The sequence below is a fragment of the Falco cherrug genome, chromosome 4 (genome assembly GCF_023634085.1).
Source record: "Falco cherrug isolate bFalChe1 chromosome 4, bFalChe1.pri, whole genome shotgun sequence".
Taxonomy (NCBI): Eukaryota; Metazoa; Chordata; class Aves; order Falconiformes; family Falconidae; genus Falco; species Falco cherrug.
The window spans coordinates 34,174,855-34,200,288 of record NC_073700.1 but is presented as its reverse complement, the minus strand read 5'-3'; the positions used below and the strand labels follow the sequence as shown (position 1 = coordinate 34,200,288).

Below are 25,434 nucleotides of genomic sequence, written 5' to 3'. Positions count from 1 at the left end.
CAGTGACAAAAACAAAGCATTTCAAATTTGTCTGTGGAGGCTGCCTAGATCAAATTTATGATTATGGGTTAAATGGGCTTTTTAGAAGGAAACTGGAACAACTTTTTAAAAGGATTTGCAGGAAGCACACTTAAGAAAAGTAGTTGTCAGCTTTAATTATATTATAGTCTTTGCTTTTATAGAGCTAATACTGTGACTCTAAACCCCTGAATGACCTCAAATAATCCCATTTTTGTTTTGGGGTAATTGTGGTGTTGTTTTTGACTTATCTTTTTTCTTTTCTGTAGGACCATCCAGAACAAGGAGTGTTGTTTCTTGTGCGAGGATTACTAAATGTGATCCAGGATTACACTTGGGAGGATAACAACGATGACAAAGTCAGGATTTATACTAATGTTTTGCATCTGCTGTCTGCAATGACTCAAGAAACATATATCTACCATGTAGATAAAGGTAATACATAAGGGCGGCTCTGGATCCTTGTGTTCCACCATGCAGTTTGTAGTATTGTGTTATCACTGTAACAGGTTAATGAAGATCAGTGGTAGTCAGCTGTACAGGATGGATTATTTTTTATGCAGGTCCAGATACTGTAACTTGAAATAATCACAGGAGGTGGCTCCCAAACAGATGTACGGGCTGGTCTGTTCTTTAAAGTGAATCTGTGCAGAGGGGTTTACTTGGCTTGTTCTTGGTGGTATTGGTGCAAATACTTACAATTGTGAACTTTCAAGTAAATATTAGAACTTTATGGAGGGTTTTCTTTTAGTCTGAAGTATCAACTTGGTTTATACCTCTGTGTGTTTCATTCACATTTATGCACAACTCCAGTTTTCAGAATGTAATGCGTAGTTTTCATTATTTAAGTTACGTATTTGCTGCTTTGAAGGCAGGATTTCAGTTTTGGAAATTGTGTTTGCAACATGCAAAAATCTTCAGAATGGCTAGAAAAAATTTCTAAAGGTTTTGCATTTTATAAAATGGCTGTAGTCCTTTTGTAATATTTGGATATGCTCTAAAAATTGACTGTTTGCCTTCTGATCATAGGGAGGTTACTAAATTAAGGTAGAATATTAATTGAGTCTTTTAAAGCATACTGGCAAGATTAATTAGTCTGATAGGCCAAGCTAGTTTAGCTTTTTCTTTTAGTTGTACCGGGCTTTCAGAAAGATGCAGGCTAGAATATATTCTGCAGTTCTTCTGGTGAATAATCTGTCACAGCAGCACAACCATGACAGCAGCACAGAAAATAGTTGTCAGTTGAACAGCTACTCTATAGTAGATCTGCTGTTCAAATTCTGTAAGGAAACATGGTTTAGGTGCTTTTTCTTTCACTCTCTTTTTCTATATGACCAAAATAGCTGCATAATTCCAAGATGAGAAATCTAACTAAATTAAATTTCACTTGAGAGAAGCATGGAAATAAAAGTTAGTAAATTTTCCCCTGGTTGGGTGATGGTTTTTCTTCTAGGTAGACCACGTACCTTAGCTTCTTAAATGAAGTTTACCTGGGAACAGGGGATCACTTTTAATCTTACATGCTCTCTGATTTACCCAGAACACACTTAAACTTACGAGTTTCTTGTAACCTACTTCTTAGTTAAGCCTCATAAATAAATGAGGCCAAACCCACATGTTTAAAATCACAGTTATATAAGCTCTAAAACATTCAAGAGCTCTCTCCCTCTAAAAAAATGCTTCAGAATCCTTAAACATGTTTGAAATTGAAAATACACGTTCAGAATTTCTCTTCATGACTTTGAGGTAATCAAGGTTTTATTTTAGGGGAAAAAATAGAAAAAGAAAATAAAAGCAGTTTCCTTTGAAAATCTTGCTGTTTTCACTAAGTAAAACATAAACTTTTTGGCCCAGTCCTGCTGCCATTGAAGATGATGGCCATACTTTCCTAAACTAATGGGAGCAGGGAGTCTGTGTCTGTGAAAAAAGTGAATATTGACACTATATACTGCTTTGCATTTAAGTCTAGCTGATAATTTTGAACCTGGCTGCATGCAGGAATACAGGACTGACTTTAAACTGGAAGGTTCTTTTCAGTGTTGTTTTTCCTAAAATCAAGAGATCATAGTATGCAACCAAGAGGTAAGCACTGAAACAAGATTGTTCTGTTTGTGTTTCATGGACAAGGGTCATTTTATAACTTCCAAATCTGGTCTTCTATAAATGGCTGGTGTTTTCAGTAGCAAATAAATGCATGGCTCTTTAGCCAGACCTAAGCTTGAATTCATTTCTGCAGTTGATTCCAATGATACCCTGTATGGTGGAGACTCGAAGTTCCTGGCTGAAATTAATAAACTGTGTGAAACAGTGATAGCACAGATCCTGGATCATCTGAAAACCCTTGGAAAAGAAGAGGTATGTTCTTACTCAGCTTCTTTTAATACAAAACCAAAATTACTTTGGAGTTGAATAAATGGACCACCTTCTTGACCAGGAATTGGTCTTTTAGAAAGCTCCAGGAGCCTTACAACAAGAGGAAATTAGGTAACTTTACTTGTTTAGAAAGTGAGTCAGTCACGTAGGCAGGCTTGTGGTGGAGAGACCTAATGATGTGAAAGAGATCATGTAGCCATTATAATACATTTTTAAGATGCAGGCTAAAGTTACCTGCTTAGCTGTGTGCTGTAGTCTGATGGAACAGGCAAGCAGTAGAAGGTACTCTGGTATATTCTGGGATCAGTTGTGGTGGTGCACCAAAGGATGTGATCCTGCTGCAGTGCACAATGATGATTGCAGAGCAGCACATCTGGAGTTAGCTTTAAATTAACCAGCTTGAGTCCTGGTGTAGTAGTCTGGTTATGGAAACCTGATGCTCTGTGAGGTTACGGTTAGCTTTAACTGGCTTGCATCCTGGTGTAGATTGGTTATGGAAATATGATGCTCAGTGTGGGGTAACTTTTTTTCCCAATGAGAGTCTCTCTGACTATAATGAGCTCCATGATGCTGGTATTGCAATTATTGGCTTAAGACAGAGAATTGGAGACAGTGCCACAGTCACTCCTTGGATTGCAGTATAGTTAATGCTTAAAATCTGCTCCATGTCTGTCCTTCCTGTCGTTTCCTCCTGGCTGTTAACTTTCTCTCTATATAAATAAACAGTGTTTTCTTGCCAGCTGTTTACAGTAGCCTGAAAGGTCCAATTCTCTAATGGGCAAAGTAAGAAGTCTCAGTTAGCCTGTTACTGGGTAGAATACAGTGGAAACCACCTTTCATTGGTAATAGTTTTGAATCCCAGACACTAGGATGAAGTCAGGAGAGACATGCCAGGGGGAGGGAAAAGGTGTTTTGGCTTTATCTGTTTTTAGTACAGGGTTATATTTGTTCAAAGTCAAATAAAGAAAACTCTAGGCAGCTTACTGGATCTCTTGACTGGAGTTCAGAGGCTCTGAGGAACCAAATATAGCTTCATGGATTCTATGTGAAAACCAGGTGAGTAATGTTTTCAGTATTACTAATATAATGCGAACTTACAGGTTCATTAGCACAACAGTTTCTGAGGTTGAACACTTCCACAACTTCCTAATCACCCATTACTGAATTGCTATATATTGACAGAAAACTTGTGGCTTGGAGACTGGAATGGGAGGGGAGGTGATGATAAATTTGATGTAATTTTTTTATATAGCTTGTTTGCACAGTAGGCTGTAGTGTTTGCCAATACAGAATCTGTTGGGTGATACATATTTGGAGGGCGCTATGCTGTTTAGCCTTTTTTCTGCTTTTACTATCCTGTTTATCCTTCCTTGAGCAATTATAGAGATGTAAGATGAATAAATCCTTTGCTCAAATGCCTCTGCATCATTGTACACCACTGTGAACAGCAGTTCTTTTTCAGAACAGTAACAGCAGCAAACAACCGTTTTTGGACACCTAAGAATGTCCAAGTGAGTATTGGAACAAGATTTTTAACAGTTATCAGGACTGTGGGTTGTATGCAAAGGATTTTTTTGCATCTGACTCCTGTATGGAGTATGTAGGTGGGAATGTTTTTATGGCTTGAAATCTGTGGTTTCTGAGGGGCTTTTTTTTTTTTTTTCTGCTTTCAAGCTTAATACTTTGAGTAATGAGATCCTGTGTTACTTCACTGAAGCAGTTGTTGCATAGAAAACTGGATTTAAAGCTAAGCAGCATGGATATAGGTCCTTGCCCTGCTTTTGTCTCTGTGACCTTGGATTTACTTCTCTGTCCATCCTTATTTACAAAGGGGGAACATTTATTTTGCTTTGTTGAGTAAAAGTCCTTGGGAGATTTCAATAATAATTGTTTTGTAAGAATGAATATTTTTTTGAGGAAGCCGCTGTCGCTGAGGAAATAGAGGTGACAAGAGTATTGTCAGAGACCTCCATTTGTGCTAAAGTAGAACCCATCATAAGATCACTGTGGTATTTGGATTGCTTCAGTGTTGGTGACCTTGAATTATTCATCCTCTTGGCTGCTTATTTAAATGAACAAGCCTGTGATGATTCTGCATTTTTATTGGTTCTTTTCCTTTAAAAGCTTTAAAGGCAAATAAATTTTTCTCACAGTAAAATGCTTTCACTGAAATGGCAAGTTGGAGGAGAACAATGCATCTTACGTTAATACGATGTGGTCTTTTTGCAGTATTAGAGAATGCTTCGTTTATGTGACAGTGTTGGAATGGAAATGTTCAGTTGGGGACGGTTCTGTAAAGTACAAGCTGTTTCTGGTCATGAGAGCATGTATCAGTGAATCCTCTCGGTCTTTTTGTGGGTGGAAAACTAATCTTACGCTCCAGGTTTCTTAGGAGTGTAAGTATCTTGCCTGTTGCTACTCAAGTGATAAATGTCCAGATGGAGTATGTTTTAGTCAAGCACGATTTTTGATCCAATATGTCGTGTCCTTGGCAGTACCATGTTAGGATGGCAATCTTCCCATGTACCATATGATCAATGTTGGACTCTTTATAGTATCAAAGATGGAGCAGTAGAAGGCAATTCCTGGGTATGCTCTTGAGGTTTTTTCAACACCCCTGATTTTGAATTTTATATAAACTTCAGTTGATTTCACGTGTTTGAATACTGAACTAGAGGCAGAGTTGGACATAGTTCTCTGTTGTGTGTGGGTATACTTCAAACTGAGATGATGTTCTTCATCCTGAAGAATTTTATGCCCTTGGCCAAGGTTTTCTAAAGATGGTTAAACATGATGTTCCTGTTTGGAAGGAGGGAGAAAAGAGAATTGACCTGCTGCAGTTTCAGAAGGCGTTGGAGGTGGCAGAGGTGCCTGGTTTGGCACGCTTGCTGCTTGCCTGCTGGTGGCTCAGCGAGGCGGTGGGTGCTCAGTGCTGGGTGGTGGGGAACTGTGGCTGCTGCGGGCACGTAACTCCACTTCTTTGTCTCAAGAGTTGGAGAGTCCAAACTCCCAGATTAATCCTTTTATTACATCATTGTCTCTGGCATGCTGGTGGGGTTTAAAGTCTAGAAGCAGTTTAATTTGAAACACTGGGTTTGCATGTTTGTAAGATACTTGGTAAATGGTGGAAACCAAAATAAATAAATCGGGATTCTGCTAATGGCCTACAGCAGGATTACTGAGCGTGGCTTTGGAAAGTATGGTCTGGTCCTCATGAACCACAAGTTCCCGTGGAGCACATCTTTGTTGGATTAATTTTAGAAGGAAATTAAACTGATGTGAGCAACGCTATGAATATTGAAAGCTTTAAAAATACATTAAGGACTTTGAAATAGAGATGAACCTACCGTGGTGCCAGTGTAGAGAGCTTGGGAGTAAAACGTTTCTGCCTGCCCTAACTAGCGTTACTGTACCCTGCACCAGCAGACGCTGTCACTGAGACTCTGAGTATTCTGGAGAGAGGTTCTGGACTGCTCTTTCAAGGACTGTATCGAAAAAAAGCTCTCTTCTGACTGTCTCGGTGTGCTAAAGGAGTGGTGAAATAGGGGATATGCATCCTCTTGTGTGGTATGTGAGCTCTCAGCTGCAGCTTGGTTCTTGGTGTTTTCTCTTCTTAAATCTTTATTTCCTTTTATTATAAATGAACTTGTATCAGCTACTGTTGGTGCTAGGTGCTTCATTTATCCCGTGTCAGGACAGTCGTGTAATGAGAGAGTTGAGCACCTGGTGTGCCCCATGCAGCCTGTGATGTTTTCCAGCAAACTAACAGATGTTACAAGGTTCCTGAAGGGCTTCACGTAAGAGCTTCTGAGGAAGAGCAAGGCTGCTTGATTTGGATCACAAGAATATAACCACCTGTATCACAGTAGTGCTGGAATTAATTTTGAGCTAGATAGCTCAGGTGATACTAACGATGCTGTATCAGCCTAGATTGATATATTTAGTCCCTTAAAGGAGCCTTACAGGCCATGCTGAGCTCTAAGGTGCCACAGATGGACTGTTAACAAGTCACAGAGCCAGTTATTTCAAAGCTGTACATGGGAGCAGCAGCGGGTCAGATGCACCTTCAGAGAAGCAACATATCTAAATCTAAAGACAGATGTCTTTCTAACAGAAGGCTCAGGGTATTCTTATGACATAGATGTCTGGCAAAAGTCACTGAAAGGCAGGAATGAATATTTGAATTGCGAGCCAGAATTTTATGAAATACGATGTTGCATGGTCCATTGTATGAAAGATTCCATTATTTTTTTTCTGTTACACTGTGAAATTTGGACATTGCTCTGCACTTTGGTGGAGGGGCTAAGACACAGGGGTCACGTTCTGGGATGATGTAGTTTGTTCTTTGTTTCATTGTCATCAGCAGTATTTCAAAGACTATGGAAAATGCACTGCCTAGAAGGCTGGCAATTCTTTTTGGTGTGGGAATTGCTAGTCCCATGATGTATGTGGTTGCCAAATAGCTGAGCTGTTGCTTTCTCCTTGCTGCCTGTGAATACATCCTGTGAGTTGGAGTGCTACCCACAGTTCAATCTCAGTTATGTCAGCAGGCTTGGCAGCGTGCTGGCATAGATATCTCCCTCGGGTTGGAGGTTGGTGCCATGTTACACAAACATTCCTGTTCATCATCATGTGAAGCCTTGTCTGACTCTTCTTGTTAGTTTCCAGACGTGGTGGGATTTACTGCATACCTGAGCCTGCCTCTCTTTGCTTTGCATTCTCCAATTGATGACTAGATGCCAAAATCCTGTCTGTTATGCCTACCCCAATACAATGAGGGTTAAAGTGCATCTCATTCTTCCAGCTTTTTAATGTGTTTCTAGATCCTTTTTGAAGTACATATGTTTCAAATTAGTCAAAATACTATCCTTATTTTAAAGAAGGGATTTTGTATTTGCATTGATACTGCCTGGAAGCCCTCGCTAGCTGCTATTCAGACCGGAGTACTGCTGCTTTTGCATTCAGCCCAATAGTTTAACTGTCTCACTTCTTGTGAGGAAACCTCCAAGCAATTCCCAGGAACTTCTTTGAAGTTTGTATTCAGCAGAAGGCTCACGGGCATTAGATGGTCAATGGGAAAAAAAAAATTTAGGTCATATAGATTATTTTGTTAATCCAGGATGCATGGTGATATGGCAGGATGCCTTGGGAATAATATGGCAAAACACGGGCTAGCTGGCTGTACCCTGTATCTGTATTTCCCTGTGGGATGTTAGTCTTACAAGAGGAATACTACAGTAATGGTTAAGCATTTAAGCATAACTGCTTTCCCTTTTATTGTCTTTTTGAGTTGTATTTCTGCTGTCGGTTACTACTACCAGACTAGACTGATCAGTTGTATTTCTGTATCTGGTAGGGAGTACAGTTCAACACTCCCAAATGATGGTTGTAGTTTTAAGCTATGAACAGGTTTTGGAGCTATTGGGATGGAAATGCTACTGTAGATAACTGTTAGAGGAAAAGCTGTCATCTTGGTAGTTTCATGTAACTAATGTAGTGCTTAGGGACCTTCTCCTGTGGCCTTGAGCAGCTCTGGGCCTTGCATATGCATGCGTGCGTGGGTGAGCACACTGTTTCTGATGTGTCACGTTTTTTCTGCACATACAGATGTACTCTGTGTCACACAGGAGCAGCCTGATGCTCCTAGTTTGGGGCATGCTATGTTCTCTTTCCTAGTTAGCCAAGCCTTTAATGGCATGGCTTTCTTTGCCATATTAATCTGGAGGACTGATAGCTCAGTGTGTGCCATATCTTTGATTAATAGCATCTGACCTCCCTTCTACTGGCAGTGAGAAATCAATTTGCTTTCGGCCCCTTAGGGAAAGGGCAGAGCTGCACTGTATCAATATCATGTTAGGAGCACACAAGTCGGAGATCACTGCACTCCTCTTACCCCAGTCTCTGCCTCGTTCTTCCTGTAACTTCGTATCTGAACACAGAATATTAGCTACCCCAGCGTGCATTGAACTGAGAGGGCTGAAGTGTTCAGTTTGTTAATCGAGGTGCTCAGCTGACGGTTTTGTTTTACCTGGGACTGTGCTGCTGTGGTTCCTGTGTAAGATGGAGCTATGCTTTTATCAGCGGTCTGTCTTGAACAAAAACCAAAGGGCAGCTGCTGCGAAGCAATATAAAGAAATACTGCATCTCAGATGCATCCAGTAATAATTGATCCTTTTAGCTTTTTCAAACTTCCTCTGTCGGAATAGGCAGAATCTGCAATAGCATTTTAATTACTTCTGTTCTCCAGTCAACCCAGATCAGGGTGGTAGCACCCTGTAAGCCTAGTGCGGCATTGCCTGTGCCCCAGAACTCCTCCACAGAGGCTGAAGGGCATGGTGCTCCCCCATGGCAGGGAACCGTGAAGCGGGGGTCCTCCTTAAGGTCTCTCCTCAGCAATTCTAGGGAAAGTAGCTGCAAATGTGGTGCAAGTATGTTGGTATCACCAAGGTTTCAGTGAAAGAATAGCAGGGAAAAACATCTTCAGTTAAATAAGCAGTAGAATAGACTGCTGGAAAAAGCCTGAAGCTGCGTTAATCTAGATTGATGATAGTGGTCTCTAAAAAAATACATGGCTATAGTGTTGTAAGTGCAAGTTTGCTTGGTGGGAGGGTGATTGCTGTGCAATTATAGGGAGTCTGGAGTTAAAAATACGTCAAGAGCTTCACACTGTGCTGTGCCAAGGTGGTGTGAGATGTAGGAGTCTTGTGTAATTACTTTATTTACGGCAGCGTAGGTTGATTCATGACTGCCACTACTTGTTGCATTTTGAATGGAGCTTGAAAACTGCGTCTGTATTCTTGTGTCTGTAATTATTGCTGTGTATTAAATTATTGCAGTGTACCTGCCCCTTGCATTTTAAGAGTTCAGAGAACACAGTGATGTTATGCTGGATATTTTGGGAAGACTATATGGTAACATAGGATATATTTTTTTTTCTGTTATAGACCCTAAAGCGACAGAGCCAGTTGGCACTCTATTTCTTTAACACTATTCTAGCTCATGGAGATCTACGAAACAACAAACTAAACCAGCTTTCAGTCAATCTCTGGAATCTTGCTCAGAAACACGGCTTTGCTGACACCAAGACTATGGTAAGGAAAACAGATAATGCAGGGAAATTTTAGTTCTTAGGATCTTTTTCAGCTCCTCATTCGGGAAAAGGTAACATTTTCTTGATATGAATAAACCTGATCTCTTTACAAGTTGCTCTCTTAAAAAATAAAATTAGATTAGCTTAATACCCCCCCCTTTATTTTTTAAATGTTTCTTAATGAATAAGCAACTTGTCTTATTTGAAGTGGTTTGTATCTTTCTAGCATTTTAAAATATTTCACACATGAAGGAACCTGGAAATGTTGGGTGCTATAATTTTTTTTCAGTCCAGATAATTATCTTTAAGATAAATGCAGCACTTCTATTTAGTGGAAGAACTGCACGGCATAGAGCCTTCTAAGATGCACATGATAATGAGCTCTGGAGGAAGAAATGCAAGTGCTCATGTAGCCAGTGAAATTTAGGGAAAATCATGAGTGTCTATTAAAACACCTTCACATATATTAAATGATGGGCTATGAAATGAGAAAAGACACTAAAAATCTTTCTCTTCTTACCCAGGTGAAAACGCTAGAATACATCAAGAGGCAAAGCAAACAACCTGGAATGAGTCACTTGACAGACTTGGCCCTTCGGCTTCCCCTGCAGTCCAGGACCTGATGAATGCCTTTTTTCCAAGGAGTCATCTGTACAAGAGAGCTTGTAGCCAAGGCAAAAAATCACTAATCTAGATTTTGACTGGAGGAGCTGAATGTATTTTTATTTCACTTAGTGTGACAAGATTTACTTGGGCACAGGTAAAGGTAAAACTGTTCTGAGTGCAATAATTTAACCTGAATTTCTGTTTCCGGTTTTACCACTATATTCCTATTTTAAATGCTGATTTTTGATTCAGTAAACGGTATTTTGAACCTCTATAGTTGCAAAAGCCTTTCAAAATCTAATCTGTTGTCATTTTAGCAACAAAGGAAAAGGTAATTTGCATGATCAATTCACAGCCTCCAAACTTCACCGCACTTGCAGAATAGTCTTTCTGCTTTGGGATGCTGCCAACATTGGTTTGGTCAGTTCCAGTAGAAGAGAAAAATGGCTGAGGTGTTACTGCTCTAATTTCTACAGTACATCTTCATGGACATGTTTATGCTTTCATTTTAGTTCAGTGGTGCTTTGTGAAATGGAAGGAATCTTTAAGTGCTGTCTGCAAAGGAAAATGGAAATGTATGCAAAGTATTCTATATTTGCAAAGTACATTATCACTGAATAAAACAATTTGCAGTTAGTCTGTTTGTTCTGAGGTGGTTTCTTCATGTATACAAATTTATCACCTTACCCTTGTGGAATTTAGATGTACTGCTGTTACACCGAATAAAATGTCACTCTCGCCACTTCCGTCCCACGGTAAGGAACCATATTGCTGCTTTTGCTCAGTGGCAGTATTTTAATGACCTAAATCTTTATATGGATATTAAGATAAATTTTTGCACAAAAATGTTTTATTCTCTTAAGACTAAACAAGTAACGAGTTTTGCTAGGACCATATATTTAAGGAGTTAGCAAGCTGATAATAAATACCACCCAAATTATTTCCTTCTTGTTGCAGGTTTTTCATCTCCTCAGTGGTTACTGAAGCAGGGGTACACCCAAAATACATGTTTTTTTGTTAAGGTTGTAAAGAACTAAACTTAGGACCCTTTGGTTCTGGTACAGACTATATATTTAAGCCATATATATGCAGGATTACAAGATACTTATGAAGTCGTATCAACTTGATACAGAACCTTTCCAGCCTTTGGTACATAGCTATTTTAAGTACACTGACTTTCCTTACATAATTCTGTATAAAGCACGCATAGGTAACGAAATGATAGTACTGCATGTTATCATGTCCCACTTGAAATTAGCTTTCCCTACTGCAGCTGGACAAAACAACTCTCAACAGCACGTAGATGATTCTTCCTGTTGGACTTGAAAACCATGATCTGGGTAAGTGGGATTAAACTCTGAACCCTCTAGACTGCCGAGTGGCTTACACTAAGCAGCTGTGGCATGGCAGAAATTGCCCTCTGGGGGCAAATGTACTGCTCTAGACCCAGTGTGGAGTTGTTCCAGATTCTGTAAAATGGAAACTCTTACAGCAGACTTACAAATGTCCCAACCATTCCCCTTCCTCGTGCAGGCACTGATTTTTCCCTGTTGTCTTTTGAGCACAGTATAACTTTGGTTTCTTTATTGATGCAAGACCACCATGAGAGATGTTTTCAAATGTTTTACTACTGGTTTTATTAGTGCAAAAATAGCTCAAAGACAGGCAAAAAGCTCTGGTTAGTTATCAGGAGCAAACATACTGTTTAGCTGAAGTGAGGACCCAGCTCCACATAATCTGGGATATGCAGTTAAAAACTTGTACTAAAAATGCCTCATAAATCAGATTTCTTAAACATCTTGTGATTGATTTCAAGTAAAAAGATGTGGAAAGTAAAAAGAAATTTGTGTGTTGAATTTTCATTCCTTTTATTACTTCAGAGTTTTAATCTTCAAATTTTACAGATCTAGATGTGTATTTGTCTATGTATACTTTTTTGTTAGCAGCAGGTTGAAATCCAAGACCAATTCTTCTGTGTTGTTTCAAGTCCATTGCTTTATCAAATTCCATCTTCAGAGCCTGCTGTAACTTCTCCTCCCCTTCCCTGTTCAGAGCCATGTTCGGTTTGTTTGTAGCTGCTGAGAGTTTCTGGACGGGCACTGAACCCTTTTTAAAGCCACCCATCAGCCTGAAAAACTTCTTTTCTTCCTCAGAACTTCGAAAAGCAGCTGTACTCCACTGGCCAAACTTTGTATCCTGTGAAGCAAAACGAAGATTAACACTAAAATTAAGTAATACCAAGAAAGACAATTTCTAGGTGTGTACCATGAGAGCAGAACCTGACAGGGCTGACAGAACTGGGTAGCAGTTTTTCCACAGGTAGTACCTCTCGAAGGAGGTGATAAAAGAACAACATAACCCTGCATGGGTGCATCCTCATTACCATTTCAGTTCATTTAACCTGGAGACAGGGTTTAATGCACTTTCAGAATCTCCTTTCCCTCTGTCTCTAGGAATCTTGGCTTTTCTGCTCTCTCGATAACGTTTACCTAGCTCAAAGAGCCAGGCATTGCACAATCATTTCTCTTATTCTAGGATAATTGTCAAACTTGATCCTTGTTCTCTCTCACTCCATCACTTTGTACAGTTACCTTTTCATTTTCCTATTGCCTAGTCAGGTAGCTGCTGTTTTCAGCAGTGTTTTGTTGTTAGTTTTGGAGACACTGTTCAATCTGGCTTACATGCTCGAAGTAATATTTGCATTCTCATCCCACTAATTACTACTAATACTGCAAGGGTGCAAAACCTGAGGGCATACCCTTATCCAACAGGACTACGTACAGTACTCTTAAAGCCTCCCCTGCCTCTCAGTCTGGTGTACTCTCCTTTCGCTGCATTCTTTAACTAGTGCACTCCTTCAGGATTTTTCTTTTTGCAGATACCGTCTCCTTTCTAAGAATACAGGCACTGTCCAAGTAAAATCAGAATTTGGCCATTTGTGGATAACCCAAGATACATCATATGATTTACAAAGTTTATGAACTTTCAGCTTACCTATGAGCAGCCTTCACTATCTAAGGATCTGTTAGCTCCTAGCTCTAGCTCAGGAGTCAATGCAGTCATTTATAACTATTTTTGCCAGGACTGCTACTCCTGAGGTTTTTCTTTAAAATTGGGGGTGATATTAAATGCAAGAATGTTTCATCATTAATTAGACTGAGCTGGCTACATCAAAAGAAAAAAAAATGTGAATTTAGCGGTGTGTTTATGTAAGCCTGAAATCCTTCCAACTGAACATTTGTGGCTTGCATGGAACAGTCATTCTCCACTAGACAGCCAACATGACACACAGCATACTGCACAGTATTGCAAGCAAGCTGTAGCAGGTTTCTTAAGTTAAAAAACCACAAGGCTGGGGTATCATTCACTATCACAGGCCAGAATACCTGCTACTGAAAGAAAGCTATCCATAATACTTCAGTCTTTTTACCTTGTTCAAAGACAAGGTGCCATATATGCCCAGGTCTGTGACACAGACACATGCACATACACACATAAATACGTGTCCTCCCTTTGGAATGGCAGACATCTGCACAGATGCAAAAATAATCATGGCTTGTCAAACCCTGTAATTTTTTTTAAGTGAATTGCTGGCAGGCACTACATACAGTTTTTGCTGCAGCAGTTCCAGCTCACTCTTTGTGAAGCTGATTAATTAGTTTTCATAGCTTCTATTCTTCTGCATACTACTACACAGAGAGAGATGAGCATCAAAGAACTGAGATCCCCTGCCAAGGATGTAATTTTTCTCAATGACTTCAGAGACTATTAGATAGCTGAGTTCCAGAGCTACTGCAGTCTGCCTCACACTATGTAAAAACCTACAGGAGTTGTTTCTGGCATTTGTTTAAGGTTTATGTCAACTTTCTAGGCATACTGGCAGTCTTGTGAAACAACAAAGACTCCTGAGTTCCTAGCAAAGCTTTCTCTTCTCCTGAATCTTACTACCCCTGCTAAACACTACTGCAACAGCTTCCACTAGCTTACTGTAAACCTGTCAGGAGGCAGGCTGAGTAGGATGCAAAAGCAAAGAATAAAGAATCATTTTTCAAAGAGGTGGAGGAAAGATGTGGAAATTAGGAGAGGAATGACTGTCACACACACACGCTATCATCCCTTTTACCTTTCCACGTGCACCCCTGCTTCTGAATGTTTGCAAAGTCCTCCTGATAACAATTCAGATAGATACAATTCAGTGACTGCTATATCCGTAGCCTAGAATTATTTACATTTCAAAGTAAGCAGAAAATGCTTCTCTAGCGATGTCATGGCTCATTCTCCAGAGGAACCAGAGAAAATGTTGCTTTTGAGGACTGATGATGGGTATTACAGCACTGTACAATGCTATCTGCTGTTGTAGTTCACTGGTTGGCTCCCAGACTCTCCTGGCATGGTACTTCCATCAGATCGAGGTCTAAGTTCATACATACCCATTCCATTTTGGGACTGAAAACCTTAGTTTTGCCAGATTCTCTACCAATTTCTTCTTGCAGAGCCTGCCGTTTCACCTAGCATGCAGAAAAAACCAGCACAAGATGCTATCTTCTGTGTGTTAAATGACAGTTAATTTAATTCACCATGAAAAGATAAGGGAAGAATAAAATAGTTATCTTCAGAAATTTGCAAGGATAATTAAAAAGTTGGATGTGATCCTTTCACGCTCTACACAAGAATGTGATTTTTCTAGTGGTATTTTAAATGAACATGTGGCTGTATCAGGTATGTTTAATCTTCTAACTGCAGGTAACAGCTAACTGAAACAGCAACACTGATGAGAGGCGAAGAAACCTGTGTTTAACCTAATAAGGTACTGGAAAGATTTTGACATTGACTAGAGCTGTACATTTTGGACTTAACCCATGGAAGGTAAAGCACATTTTAAGCTCTATTTAGGGACATCTTGGCATAGACGAGCAACAAAGCAGGTTTTTTTGTTACAAATTCTGTGCAAACATTAAATGCTGACTTGCTTTAGATCTTGCACAATTAAGACAAAGCATACCTTGTCTATGCTAACTTCATCACAGTTTCCTTTTTTTTCCTGCACAATAGTTACATCATCCACATCATCCACCTGTACCTGTAAAACAGGAAAAAGCTTGTATGAGTATTTTTATCTATTCTCATTAATTTCAAGGTACACAGCTCTGACTATGAAAGTAGTATAAAACCACTAAGCAATACAGTAGTACTATTCTGGGGCAAGAAGAAATAGTTGGATCTAAGCGGGAAATGCCAGTTAAACCTGTGTATTTCTCTGAAGAGACTTTCTCCCCAAGGAAGAGATCCTTGATTTAACAAAGAGAATAAGGGATTTTTTTTAATTCACACATTAAAATGAACCTGCCAACATCAACATTTGGAGACATGGTAATTTCAAATCAAACCATTTCATGAAAGCTTACATTTATACTTGAAATAAGGGGCAGAAAAAGTTTTTGAAAAAAAAATCTAAAATTGGTAAGATACTGGCCCCTCTGATGGCACAGGACAAGCCTGAGGCATGTTGATCCCACTAGCCACTTAAAAAACCCAAACACAAAAAAACCCAATGAAGAGGCAGCTGCATTGTGCTCCGTCTTCTACAACTACAAAGTAGATGATTGTCCCCAAGGAGTCTCCAGACTAGAAAGAGCACAGGGAAAGGTGTGACACATACACAAAGTGCCTCCAACAATGGCAGCCAACGGGACATTAGTTCCACATTTGAGAGCGAGGACCAGGGAGCTGATGTGAAGCGACAGAGCAGCCAGGGCAGGAATGGCTGGGCCGGATGGCAGGAGGTAAATCAGTGGCAGAATCCCCAAGCGCCCAGATACTAATAACACTTCACAAAGTGCAGCCCTTCAGCAGCTTTTGCTCCCATTGACTGGAGTTCCCAGATCATTGCTCTCAGCCTTTCTTTTCCAAATTTGTAATAAGGGTAAGATTTTTGGGCATCCAGTGTAACAGGATAAGTAATAAGTCAAGGATAGTGGTAAATTAGAGCCATAAGCTTCAGACCAGCCTGGAAAAGATGGCCAAAAGGAAGATCTATTGATATAGCTACCATAATAATCCAAGCATGAAATAGCCAGGGAACACTAAGACACGGAAAAGATTTGTTAACGTACTTCTGTCAGCAGAAGCTGCTGTTACTTTTTTGAGGGTTTACAGTTTCATTTAAAATGATTTACCTCATTTTCCAAAGCTACGCGAGAACACTGTCTGCAATAAGAAGAGCTCATTCCCTTGGATGAAAAGAAAAACAAAACCAAAAAAACCCCACTCCGTTTTACTTTTAGATGGCCTGGAACTGTCTTTTCAGATCTATTAAAACACAAGCAGGAAACCTGTTGTGACAGATTCTGCAAACAGCTGCAACATTGGTTGGGGTTTTTTTGCTGGAAGGTCAAGTGGCAGACACGGAAGGAGGAGGGGTGCACCCCCATGCCTACTAATTCGTAGCTGTTGCTGACCTCCTGAAGGCGATTACCCCCTCTGGAGGTGTGCCAGTCTTCCCCCAACTACATGGAAGGGGAGCACAATCACACGTGGTAGGATTATGCTATCTGTCAGCAAACAACTTCAGAGAAGCACACAACTTGAGTATACTCCTCACTCTGCTCCAGCTGACTGAAATGGCATCCAATGGGAATAGTATCAATCATTGGTATTAAGTGGGTATCACTCCACACCGTCTTAAAAACTTACTCTTCTGCTTGTTGCACAAGCCCAACAGAGGGTTTTTCCAAGGCATGCAGCAGCATGTGACACTGTAGACTAGAAAATGGTTCAGGACTATGGCACAGGTAAATGGAAGACCAACATTATCAGCTATTTATTACAGCAGTGTCTTTTGGCCTGGCAGGAACTAGATTTCTCTAGAGCTGATTTACCCAGACTTCTCAATCTCCAGTATCTGAAGTGCTTTCTATTATTAAAGAACAGAGCTGAATATGGGAAACAAAAGAGACATCACTCTACACCCTCCTCAATTGTTTACAAGGTATTTGCTGTGTTTTCCATTGTAATTGGCCATGCAAGTTTACATGTCATTGTTAAGACTTATCTTGCCTCCGCAGAATGTGAGCAGCTGCAAGAATCCAAATAATGTCTAACAATCTCAAAAGGGCAATGTCAATTTAATCAGAAAATATACTCCAGCAATAAAACCACCTTGTCCTTTGAAAGGTCAAAAGGAGAAACCGAAGTAAAAAGCCCCAAACATCTGCTCACCTAATGACTGATAAGCATACACACTCTCAACACAAACCTTTGTGGAAAAAGCCTGTATCTGGGTCTCCATGAAGGCTGAAGAATCTGCTTATATAAATCTATATTTCATTATTAGCACTAGACACCAGAAAGCTGCCAGGTTTCCACAGAACGTGAAGAAACTGTGTATATGAGTGCATAAAAAAGCAAAGCACACCATGAAGTGTGCTTGAGAGGCAGCTAGCACCATAGCTCACTCCATCCCTGTTCACAAAAATCCTCAATGATGCTTAATAGCTAGTACTCGACTTTTAAACAAGCCAAGCATTCAAAGTTCTTGATAAAAAAAAACCACAACTGGAATGCAGTTTCCCATTACCTATGAAAAAAAAACCCAAGCTCCTAATGACTTGCAATGAGCTGTTTTCAAAGTTGTTTAAGCAGCATCTCACAGCTTAGTGGCTGGGCACGTAGGTACTAACTTTAGGCACTGACATAGCTTTAGAACATAACCCTAATTAAATAAAAAAAGAAGAAAGTTTTTTTAAAAAAAAGTTAAAGCAATAAACCCAGATCTTAATAGTCTTGATTTCTGGGGGAAAAAATCAAAGAAGAAACCTCTTCTTTCATCAGCTCCTTTCCATGTTGGTTTTCACCTCAGAAAAGGCAGTACTGCAAGACTCTGGGATAGGATTTCCTTTAACAGTCAGCCTGGACACAATTCCAGTTACCTTCAGTTATAATTTACATAGTTCATGTCTATCTATTTTGTTGCACAGATGTATTTTTTTAATTAAGAATTTGTTTTTAGGTTGTTCTCTAGTATTTTTCTATCAGAATTTATACATCAGTGCTTTAGGCCTAGCCTACACTTAGGATTCTTAGGATTTTCTCTAAAGTTTTGTCCAAATTAGACAACCAGCTTTGGCTAATCTCCCTCTTGCTTCTAATACTATGCAATTCCAGCACTAATGACAGCAACAGCTTGAGGAAGACTCTAACACACACAGATGCACTCATGCTGCCAGCGTTACCAATCTGCTCAAGTTAAATGACATGGTATTAAAATCCTGTTTTATAGGAGTGTTGCCGCTTTGCTAAGAGCAACTGAAGGAGGGATAGAACATTTATGACTCGGGCTAGTTTTGTGCCAGTACTTGCTGTTAGTTTTAGTATTTACATTCTCAGTTGAAACACTAGATGACTACAGCCAGGAGGCATTAAAAAACCTCCAGTGTTTCGCAGCTATTACCTGCTGAAATCAATAGAGCAGCTGATCCAGCTCCTCAAAACCCTGAGGTGGCCCCTACTGACCTAAATGTAACCTAAGGGTCTGAAGAGGCACAACAGCCTGCAAAATAGGAAACTCTACCTAAAAAGCTTCCAATTCCTTAGCAAAGATACCCTTTTCATTATAACTTACCAATGTCTTATTTCCCATGTCTTCCCTTCTGATCTTTTTTGTATTTGCTTTTGAAACTGGGTCTTCAGTGAAGTCCTGTGGTGGTTCTTTTGTTCTTTTTTTCCTTTTTCTGTCACAGGTCATGTGATTACTATCACATAATACCTTATCTATAACATCCCCTGTAACACATTCAGCTTGCTCTTTGTTCTTTTTGCGCTCCTTCTTCTTTTTATTGTTTTCTAGTAGTGTTATTATTTGGCTTTTAGATGCGCTGTCATTGTTTAAAGAACCTTCTGGGTATGTTGTGTCCTCCTCCTTTTTCTGATTCTTCTTTTTCTTCTTGATGACTTCATTATTACCCTTGATATTCTTCCTGCTTTTTTTTCCAGAAAGCTCTTTTTCCTCAGACTCAGCCTCTTGCTGTGCTTGGAGAGGCTCATCAGGAACTCTGTGACTGTAGTCTTGATAATCTTCACATGTTAAGAAAGACACACATTTACTTCTGTTCTTCGTCCTCTTGGTCTCTTTAATACTTCCAGAATTCTCGGCAGTGTCCTCTTCCTCACTATTTGTCAATGTAATTTCCTGGGAATTCTTTCTTTGCCTTTTTCTGAAGTCACTTAATGCAATGAGGCTCTCGGGAACTCCACAAATGTCCTGATTATCTGCTAGTGGTAAAAAGGAGTTGGACTTACCTTTCTTCCTCTTCTGTCTTCTCACATAAATCTTCCCATCATTCTGGATAACATCTGTTTCATGGGGTTTGCCCATAAAAGCTGTTTGTTGTGAAATGTATTTGCGTTGTTTTTTACAAACTTTTTCAGACTGCTTATGTTCACTGTCCTGGATGTCCTCTAATGACAAAGAAAAAATGCCTTCCTTCTTTTTTTTCTTAGTTACTTTACCATCCAATTCCAAATACAAAGCAGTAATCTTTCTGCTTTTTTTAAAAGTAAATTCATTTTCCTCAGTACCATCTGCATGATGACGTGAAGGCTTCACATCACTACTCTGATTATTCTCCAGTGATAAGCGGGAATGACATTGGACTTTTTTTTTCTTCTTTTTGAGAGTTTTAATTTGTTCCTCTGATTCTTCTTGAGGTTCTGAATCCAGATGGCATTCCATATTCACAAAGCTTTCTGAATGTGCTAATTCAGAGCTAACCTTCTTTTTCATGCCTTTCTTCTTATTGTTCTTCAGTTCTAATTGGTCTAAACATTCATCTTTTAAATTTTCCTTTTTCTTTACCTTTGTTTTTGTCTCAAGCTGGTCATCCTCAGTTTTAATGACAAATTGACTATCTTTCTCAATTTGAATGATCTGGCTCCTGCTACTTTTCAATTTTTTCTTTTTCTGTACAGGTTCCTCATGAACTTCTTTCCTCTTTTTCTGTATAACCATCCTAAAAACCAAAACGAAGATGTTATGAGCACTGCTTCAACAAGATGACCCAAGTCCTAGTCTATTTGGTTTTCCTTTATTCAGAAACCATTCTGTATCTCTTATTGTCCCCAGTGCTTTTTTCCAACTTGACAGTCTGCTTTCTGTGATGGAGGGAACCAAAACCGCATGCAGCACTGCAAGTAACCGTCCACTGGAGTGGTCCAGGGGTTATTCTTTGTCTCGTTCTTTAGTGCTGTCCTAGTTAGTTGGCAACTTTGTATTTGTCTTTTTGACAGCTGCTGAGTGTGACATTTTCACAGAAATATCTACCCTCTAAAAACCTTTCCTAAATGACAAAGCATGTATTTACTGACATATATGAATAGTTAAGGTGGTCTTCCACATATGCATGACTTTTCATTTATTTAACACTGACCTTCATAGCACTTTATTGCCCAGTTAGCATTACAAGATCCTTTCAAGGCACCTTAGTCATCACCTTGACTTTGCTTCAGTTTCTGATTTTTTGTCCTTGCTGTCTGTTTCCTTTCTTGGGACATTTACGCCTATGGACAGGTTACAGCAGAGAAGCCTTTGGTACCCATCTGGTGGCACTCCCTGCCTTTGCTGAGAAACTTTATTACTACTTGGTTTCTCATTTATTAAATCAGTAACTTAGTAGTTAAGGTGGAGGCTGAGGGAGCTGGGCCTGTTCAGCCCGGAGCAGAGAAGGCTGAGGGGAGCTTCTCAAGGTCTGCAAATGCCTTAAGGGCGAGTGCCCGGGGCCGGGCTCTTTGCGGTGGTGCCCAGCGGCAGGACAAGGGCAACGGGCACAAGGTGCGGCACTGGAAGCTCCACCTGAACACGAGGCAGAACTCCTTTCCCTGGAGGGTGCCGGAGCACGGGCACAGGCTGCCCGCAGAGGCTGCGCTGTCTCCTCCTCTGGAGACGTTCAGAACCCGCCTGGATGTGGCTCTGTGTGACCTGCCCCAGGCGACCCTGCTGTGGCGGGGGCTGGGCTGGATGATCCCCAGAGGTCCCTTCCACCCCCGACCTCCCGTGAGCCTGTGGACCAACCCACGGGGCGTCCCTGGGCGCCTCTCGCCCCGCACCCTGCCGAAACCCTGCCCGAAGCCCGCACGCGCTCGCGCAGGTCCCCGCCCGCGGCGCCCGCTCCGCGCTGAGGGGCCCGGGGCAGCCCCGCGCCCGCCGCACCCCCAGCGCCCCGCGGCGCCAGGCCCGGCGGGGCCCGCCCCGCTTGCAGCCCCCGGACAGCGCGGCTCCCCGCCGGGCCCGCCGCCGCTTACCTGCCGCGGCCACGTGCAGCGCCCGCCGCCCCGGAACAGGAACCGCGGGGACCGGCGGGCGGTTGCCGCGGTAACGCGGCGCGACATGGCGGCGGGCGGTGCCCCCGGCCTCTGGGAGCGGGTGTGCGCAGGTGAGAGCGCCCCGCCGCCGCGGGCAGGGGGCGGCCCGGCCCCGCTCGGCACCCCAGGGGGGCGGGGGGCGCCGTGCCTCGCCGCCTCGGGCAGGCGGGTGTGCGGGCCCCGCCTCGCTGCTGCCTGAGCCTGGGTTCCCGCCAGTTCCCCTCAGCGCTGCGGGGCCGGGCGGGGAGCGCGGCGGCTGCTCCCGCCTCGCCGTTGCGGGCCAACCCCGAGGCATTCCTAATCCCCAGCGCTGCGTGACACTGTTGTTCCCCCTCCTCTGGGAGAAGCGCCCCTCTGCGCGGGGCCTTGCCCCTCAACCCCCGCAGCGGTGATGCCAGCGCCGTGGGTGCGGGGCTCGCGTTGTCAGAGCCCATTGCTGACAGGAAAAGTCTTGGGCTTCTCCCAGATCCTGAGGAGAGCGGGCTGGTGGGAAGCTGGGAGAGCGGCACCGTGCTTCTGAGGGGCCAAACGGGGCTCTCTTCGTTTAGGACTTGATAATGCCTTAAAGGAGGTATTTTGTGTTAAAACAGCCATTGTAAATGCAGGAATAAAGTTGCTTATTCTAATAGAACTCAGCTGAGGCATCTGTCGCACACGTGGAATCAGCAGTGCTGGTGAATCTCCTAATTGCAATGGTAGAACAGTAAACTTGCTGGGTTTGGCTGTGAGAGTTCTCTGTATTGTGTAATCTTATCTGTAAAGTTTTTTCATTGTCCCGCTCCATTATTTTTCTTACTCTGATTCACTCAGTAATCTGTGTGGATCATGTACTGCTTTTGCTCTTTTTTTAGTTATTTTGAAAGGGGAGCCAGTAATACTTGGCAATGGCCTGAGGATTTAAATGCTTATAGAGGAATCCAAGTTGAAAGGCACCATTATATACTAGTAAAAAGAACGGTTAGTTCCATGCAAGCGCCTGTGCTTTACTTACATTAAAATGTTTTAAATTATTATTTTGGTTAAAAATCTTTTTCCCAATAAAGGGTTCTTTCGTCACTGAGAGCCTCGGTCTAAATTCAAGCCAAGCCAAGCGGCTTTAAAGTTCTTACTTGTTTTAAAACGTTAGGTTTCATGTTAAATATTTGTTGTATACAAATTTTTATTGTTTCAAGCCAGAATAAATATCTTTAGAAAGTAATGTTTGTTTAGGAAGAAAATAAATATGTTTTTTAAGTCTTCTGGATAAATGTTATATTTCCTTTTACTTTTAGAGTATGAAGCAGAACAGCCTCAATTTCCAGATGTTCCTGAATCAAAAAAAGGATCTGTGAGTATAGCTCGAGTGAAAAAGCTGCCTAGGGCTGGTTTTAAAAGATTTTAAATAACTAAATGGGCAAATTAGGTACCCACAGAGTAGGCTCATTCTCAAAATGAAAACAAAACTGTATTTTGCAAACAACTGTGAACCAACAAAAGTAATATTCCAAGTCATTGCTTTTATTTAAAGCAACTTCAATAGCACTATCCTAAAATTAGATTACCAGCTGTGTTTCCCTTGTACATCTTTCTGTCTTTTTGCTGTGACTATCTGCTTCACAGCAGGACTCAGAAGTATGCAAGGATCTCTTTTGAGTGGTGGCAGAGGCAGACTGAGTACTGAAATATGCAGGAGAGGGGAGCAAGTGCAGTGAAGGAGTTATGCCCCAGTTTCACATATGTGATAGGCCACTTAGATGTGGACATTGAAATTAGTGGAATTAAACCTGATCAGAGTTGTTTGAAGTCTAATTCTGACCAAATAAATTCAGTCTAGGAAGACTTGTTTCGCAGACATAAAAACTTAAGAAAGACAAACCACTTTAAACCTTTGTCCCCAGCAGTTCTAGGAGCAGCAAAGTTAATTCTTTTGAGCATCACATACAGATTTAACTTTCATTTAAATTACGCTTTTTTGTAGATGTTTTAGTATTATTTTATTATTATATTTAGGTTACTTTGATATTTTAAAACTATTTTAAGATGTTGTAGTTTAAATTGTCTGACAGTTGACCTGTCTGTTTCCCCAAACTAATCTGGCTTCGTTACAGGCTATTGGTGAATTTCAATAGTGAACTCTGCTTGGGGCATTAGTCTGGGCATGATATATTGATATATTTGAGCATTGAAATGAAATAATATACATTTTTATGTTGATGCACATTAAAAAAGTTTCCAAAAGGATCATTTTTTGAATTTTGCAGATTATTAAAAAGGAGTCTCTGCTGTCGTGCTGACATGCAGTGTATTGTAGGTGTAGCGGCCTGATCCCACCACCTGCTTTTCAGTAGCTCATAAATCCAATTGAACTTTAAAGTGAAACTGTTTAGGTGACATAGTTTTCATAACATGTTCTCATAGCAAACTGTAATGTGGTGCATTCTAGGGGATAAAAGGATGTAGCTGCCTTTCTATAACAGGTGTAGCTCATTGTCTGTTAAGAGTATTCTGCTGGCTCATTGTAACTGTCTCTGCACTCCTAAAAACCATATGTAAAATTGTGGCCCCTTTTTTTTCATGGTATCCATAATTGTTTCTGTACTATTGGATTTGCATCTGCTCTGAATTTGTCTGTTTGTGCTTTGTTTAGAAGGAAAATTTCTTTTTCTTAGAAGGTGAGTATCAGAACTTCTGAACACTACAGAAACATATATTTAAGCTTCTGAGTGGAAAATACTTATTCAGAAAACCTTGTCAATTTTTATTTTCAAAGAATTACTATTTCTTGCAATAGATTTAAATATTTTAAAGTACTTAAAATATTTTTTTTAAATTGTGATATCTCACCAGATGGTCTTTAAGAGCAGTCATGTACCTGCTGTTAGGTTTGTGTATTTTTATTGTGCTGGAAACAGCAGAATTTTTTAAAATGTAAATTTTTTCTTGTGAAGTACTTGGTAAATACTGAAATAATTTACTATTTCCATTATAATTCCATAATTTTTCAACTGACCTTATAATTTTCCCTGTTGAATTGGCTTCTATATTTTTTTACAGTCTGATGGGGTATTTATATAGGTTACATTTATCTTGAACAGGTGTCTTTGGAAGCAGGAATATTGGAGCCATTACATATGGAACAATTTTATTCAGCCCCTGCAGCTGATACTGTTGTCCAACAGTTGCTTCCCGTACCCGAGGCAGCCCCCTTTGCAGAACCACCTCATCCAAAAACGTGTAAGTAGGAGTATATTATCTTGAACCCTGCTGTGATTATTTTTATTGCATTGGACAGGGTTTGTAATTGGTTGAATTTAAAGTGTTAACAGCTGCAACACCTTTTCTTAAGTGGAATTTGCAGGAATTCCCCTGGTCTGTAAATGGAACTAGCATGGCCACTTGGTCAATGGCAGAAAACTCAAATGGTACATTACAAATCGCTGGCATTGTCTAGCTCAGGGGTCCTCAAACTATGGCCTGTTGGCTGGATATGGCCCCCCCCAGGGTCCTCAATCAATCCGGCCCCCGATATTTACAGAACCTCCTCTGCCAGGGGTTGGAGGGGGAAACCAAGCAGCCGCAGATGATTTCCTGCCACTTAATCCGCGTGCCGGCCCGGGTTTAAAAAGTTTGAGGACCCCTGGTCTGGCTGTTAAGGTAGTTCTGTTTTCTTCTGAATAAGTGACTTTTTATTTAGCCACTTAAATCAGAGAAAGGCAGGCATTTCTTCCTCTAATTTAATAATGCAAAACTAGGATCAAGAGTCTAAATAGACAATTGAGCTTGAAAACTGCTTTCAAAATATTATTTTTGCCTGTCTGGTTACAAATTAGAATGGAAAAAGCTCTAAAGTTTTGTTCTTCCATTCTTATCTATTTCTATACTTTATAAAAATTACCAAGTAGCAATGTATTTTTATTATGCATTTTAGCCCTCCTTTTTTTCTTATATTCTCTTCCACTCATTCCTGCTCATTAGGAATTCCTGTTGCTAGTCAGAAGTAGTGTTACCCTTGG

The 25,434-nt window shown here is 40.8% G+C and overlaps 3 protein-coding genes across 7 annotated transcripts in view; 2 read left to right on the top strand and 1 right to left on the bottom strand.

The window, feature by feature from the left end:
- The window catches only part of VPS35L (VPS35 endosomal protein sorting factor like), a 56,667-nt gene extending 45,944 nt beyond the window's left edge, over positions 1–10,723 (top strand). For both annotated transcript variants that reach the window (XM_014282613.3, XM_055707024.1), the window contains 4 exons: positions 288–453; positions 2,255–2,373; positions 9,336–9,482; positions 10,006–10,723. In XM_014282613.3, the coding sequence (XP_014138088.1) occupies positions 288–453; positions 2,255–2,373; positions 9,336–9,482; positions 10,006–10,104 (531 nt within the window). In that variant the 3' untranslated portion in view covers positions 10,105–10,723. The remainder of the gene's footprint in view (positions 1–287; positions 454–2,254; positions 2,374–9,335; positions 9,483–10,005) is intronic.
- Positions 10,724–11,697: 974 nt separating this feature from the next.
- On the bottom strand, positions 11,698–21,678 carry KNOP1 (lysine rich nucleolar protein 1). 4 transcript variants are annotated; one of them, XM_055707025.1, is made up of 5 exons: positions 21,383–21,676; positions 18,708–20,094; positions 15,090–15,185; positions 14,518–14,595; positions 11,698–12,283 (listed from the first exon to the last, which is right to left on the bottom strand). In XM_055707025.1, the coding sequence occupies exons 2-5, from the start codon at positions 20,091–20,093 to the stop codon at positions 11,972–11,974; spliced, it is 1,872 nt and encodes a 623-aa protein (XP_055563000.1). In that variant the 5' UTR covers position 20,094; positions 21,383–21,676; the 3' UTR covers positions 11,698–11,971. The 4 variants fall into 4 exon arrangements, with proteins under 4 accessions (XP_055563000.1, XP_055563001.1, XP_055563002.1 ...); XM_055707026.1 differs by having other exon boundaries at positions 15,090–15,167; positions 21,383–21,675; XM_055707027.1 differs by lacking the exon at positions 14,518–14,595 and having other exon boundaries at positions 21,383–21,678.
- IQCK (IQ motif containing K) overlaps positions 21,420–25,434 on the top strand; it is a 50,492-nt gene continuing 46,477 nt past the window's right edge. Inside the window, exons 1-3 of the mRNA XM_055707029.1 lie at positions 21,420–21,513; positions 22,714–22,769; positions 24,517–24,655. Coding sequence (XP_055563004.1) covers positions 21,468–21,513; positions 22,714–22,769; positions 24,517–24,655 — 241 coding nt within the window. The 5' untranslated portion in view covers positions 21,420–21,467. The remainder of the gene's footprint in view (positions 21,514–22,713; positions 22,770–24,516; positions 24,656–25,434) is intronic.

What these genes read in the sequence shown, in the direction of transcription:
- KNOP1 (XM_055707025.1), bottom strand. Translation starts at nt 20,093, where the DNA reads ATGGTTATACAGAAAAAGAGGAAAGAAGTTCATGAGGAACCTGTACAG. An exon ending in ACATGGGAAATAAGACATTG is followed by an intron (nt 15,186 to 18,707) that starts GTAAGTTATAAT and finishes TACTCATACAAG; the next exon opens with CTTTTTCCTGTTTTACAGGT. An exon ending in TCAGTCCCAAAATGGAATGG is followed by an intron (nt 12,284 to 14,517) that starts GTATGTATGAAC and finishes TTTGCTTCACAG; the next exon opens with GATACAAAGTTTGGCCAGTG.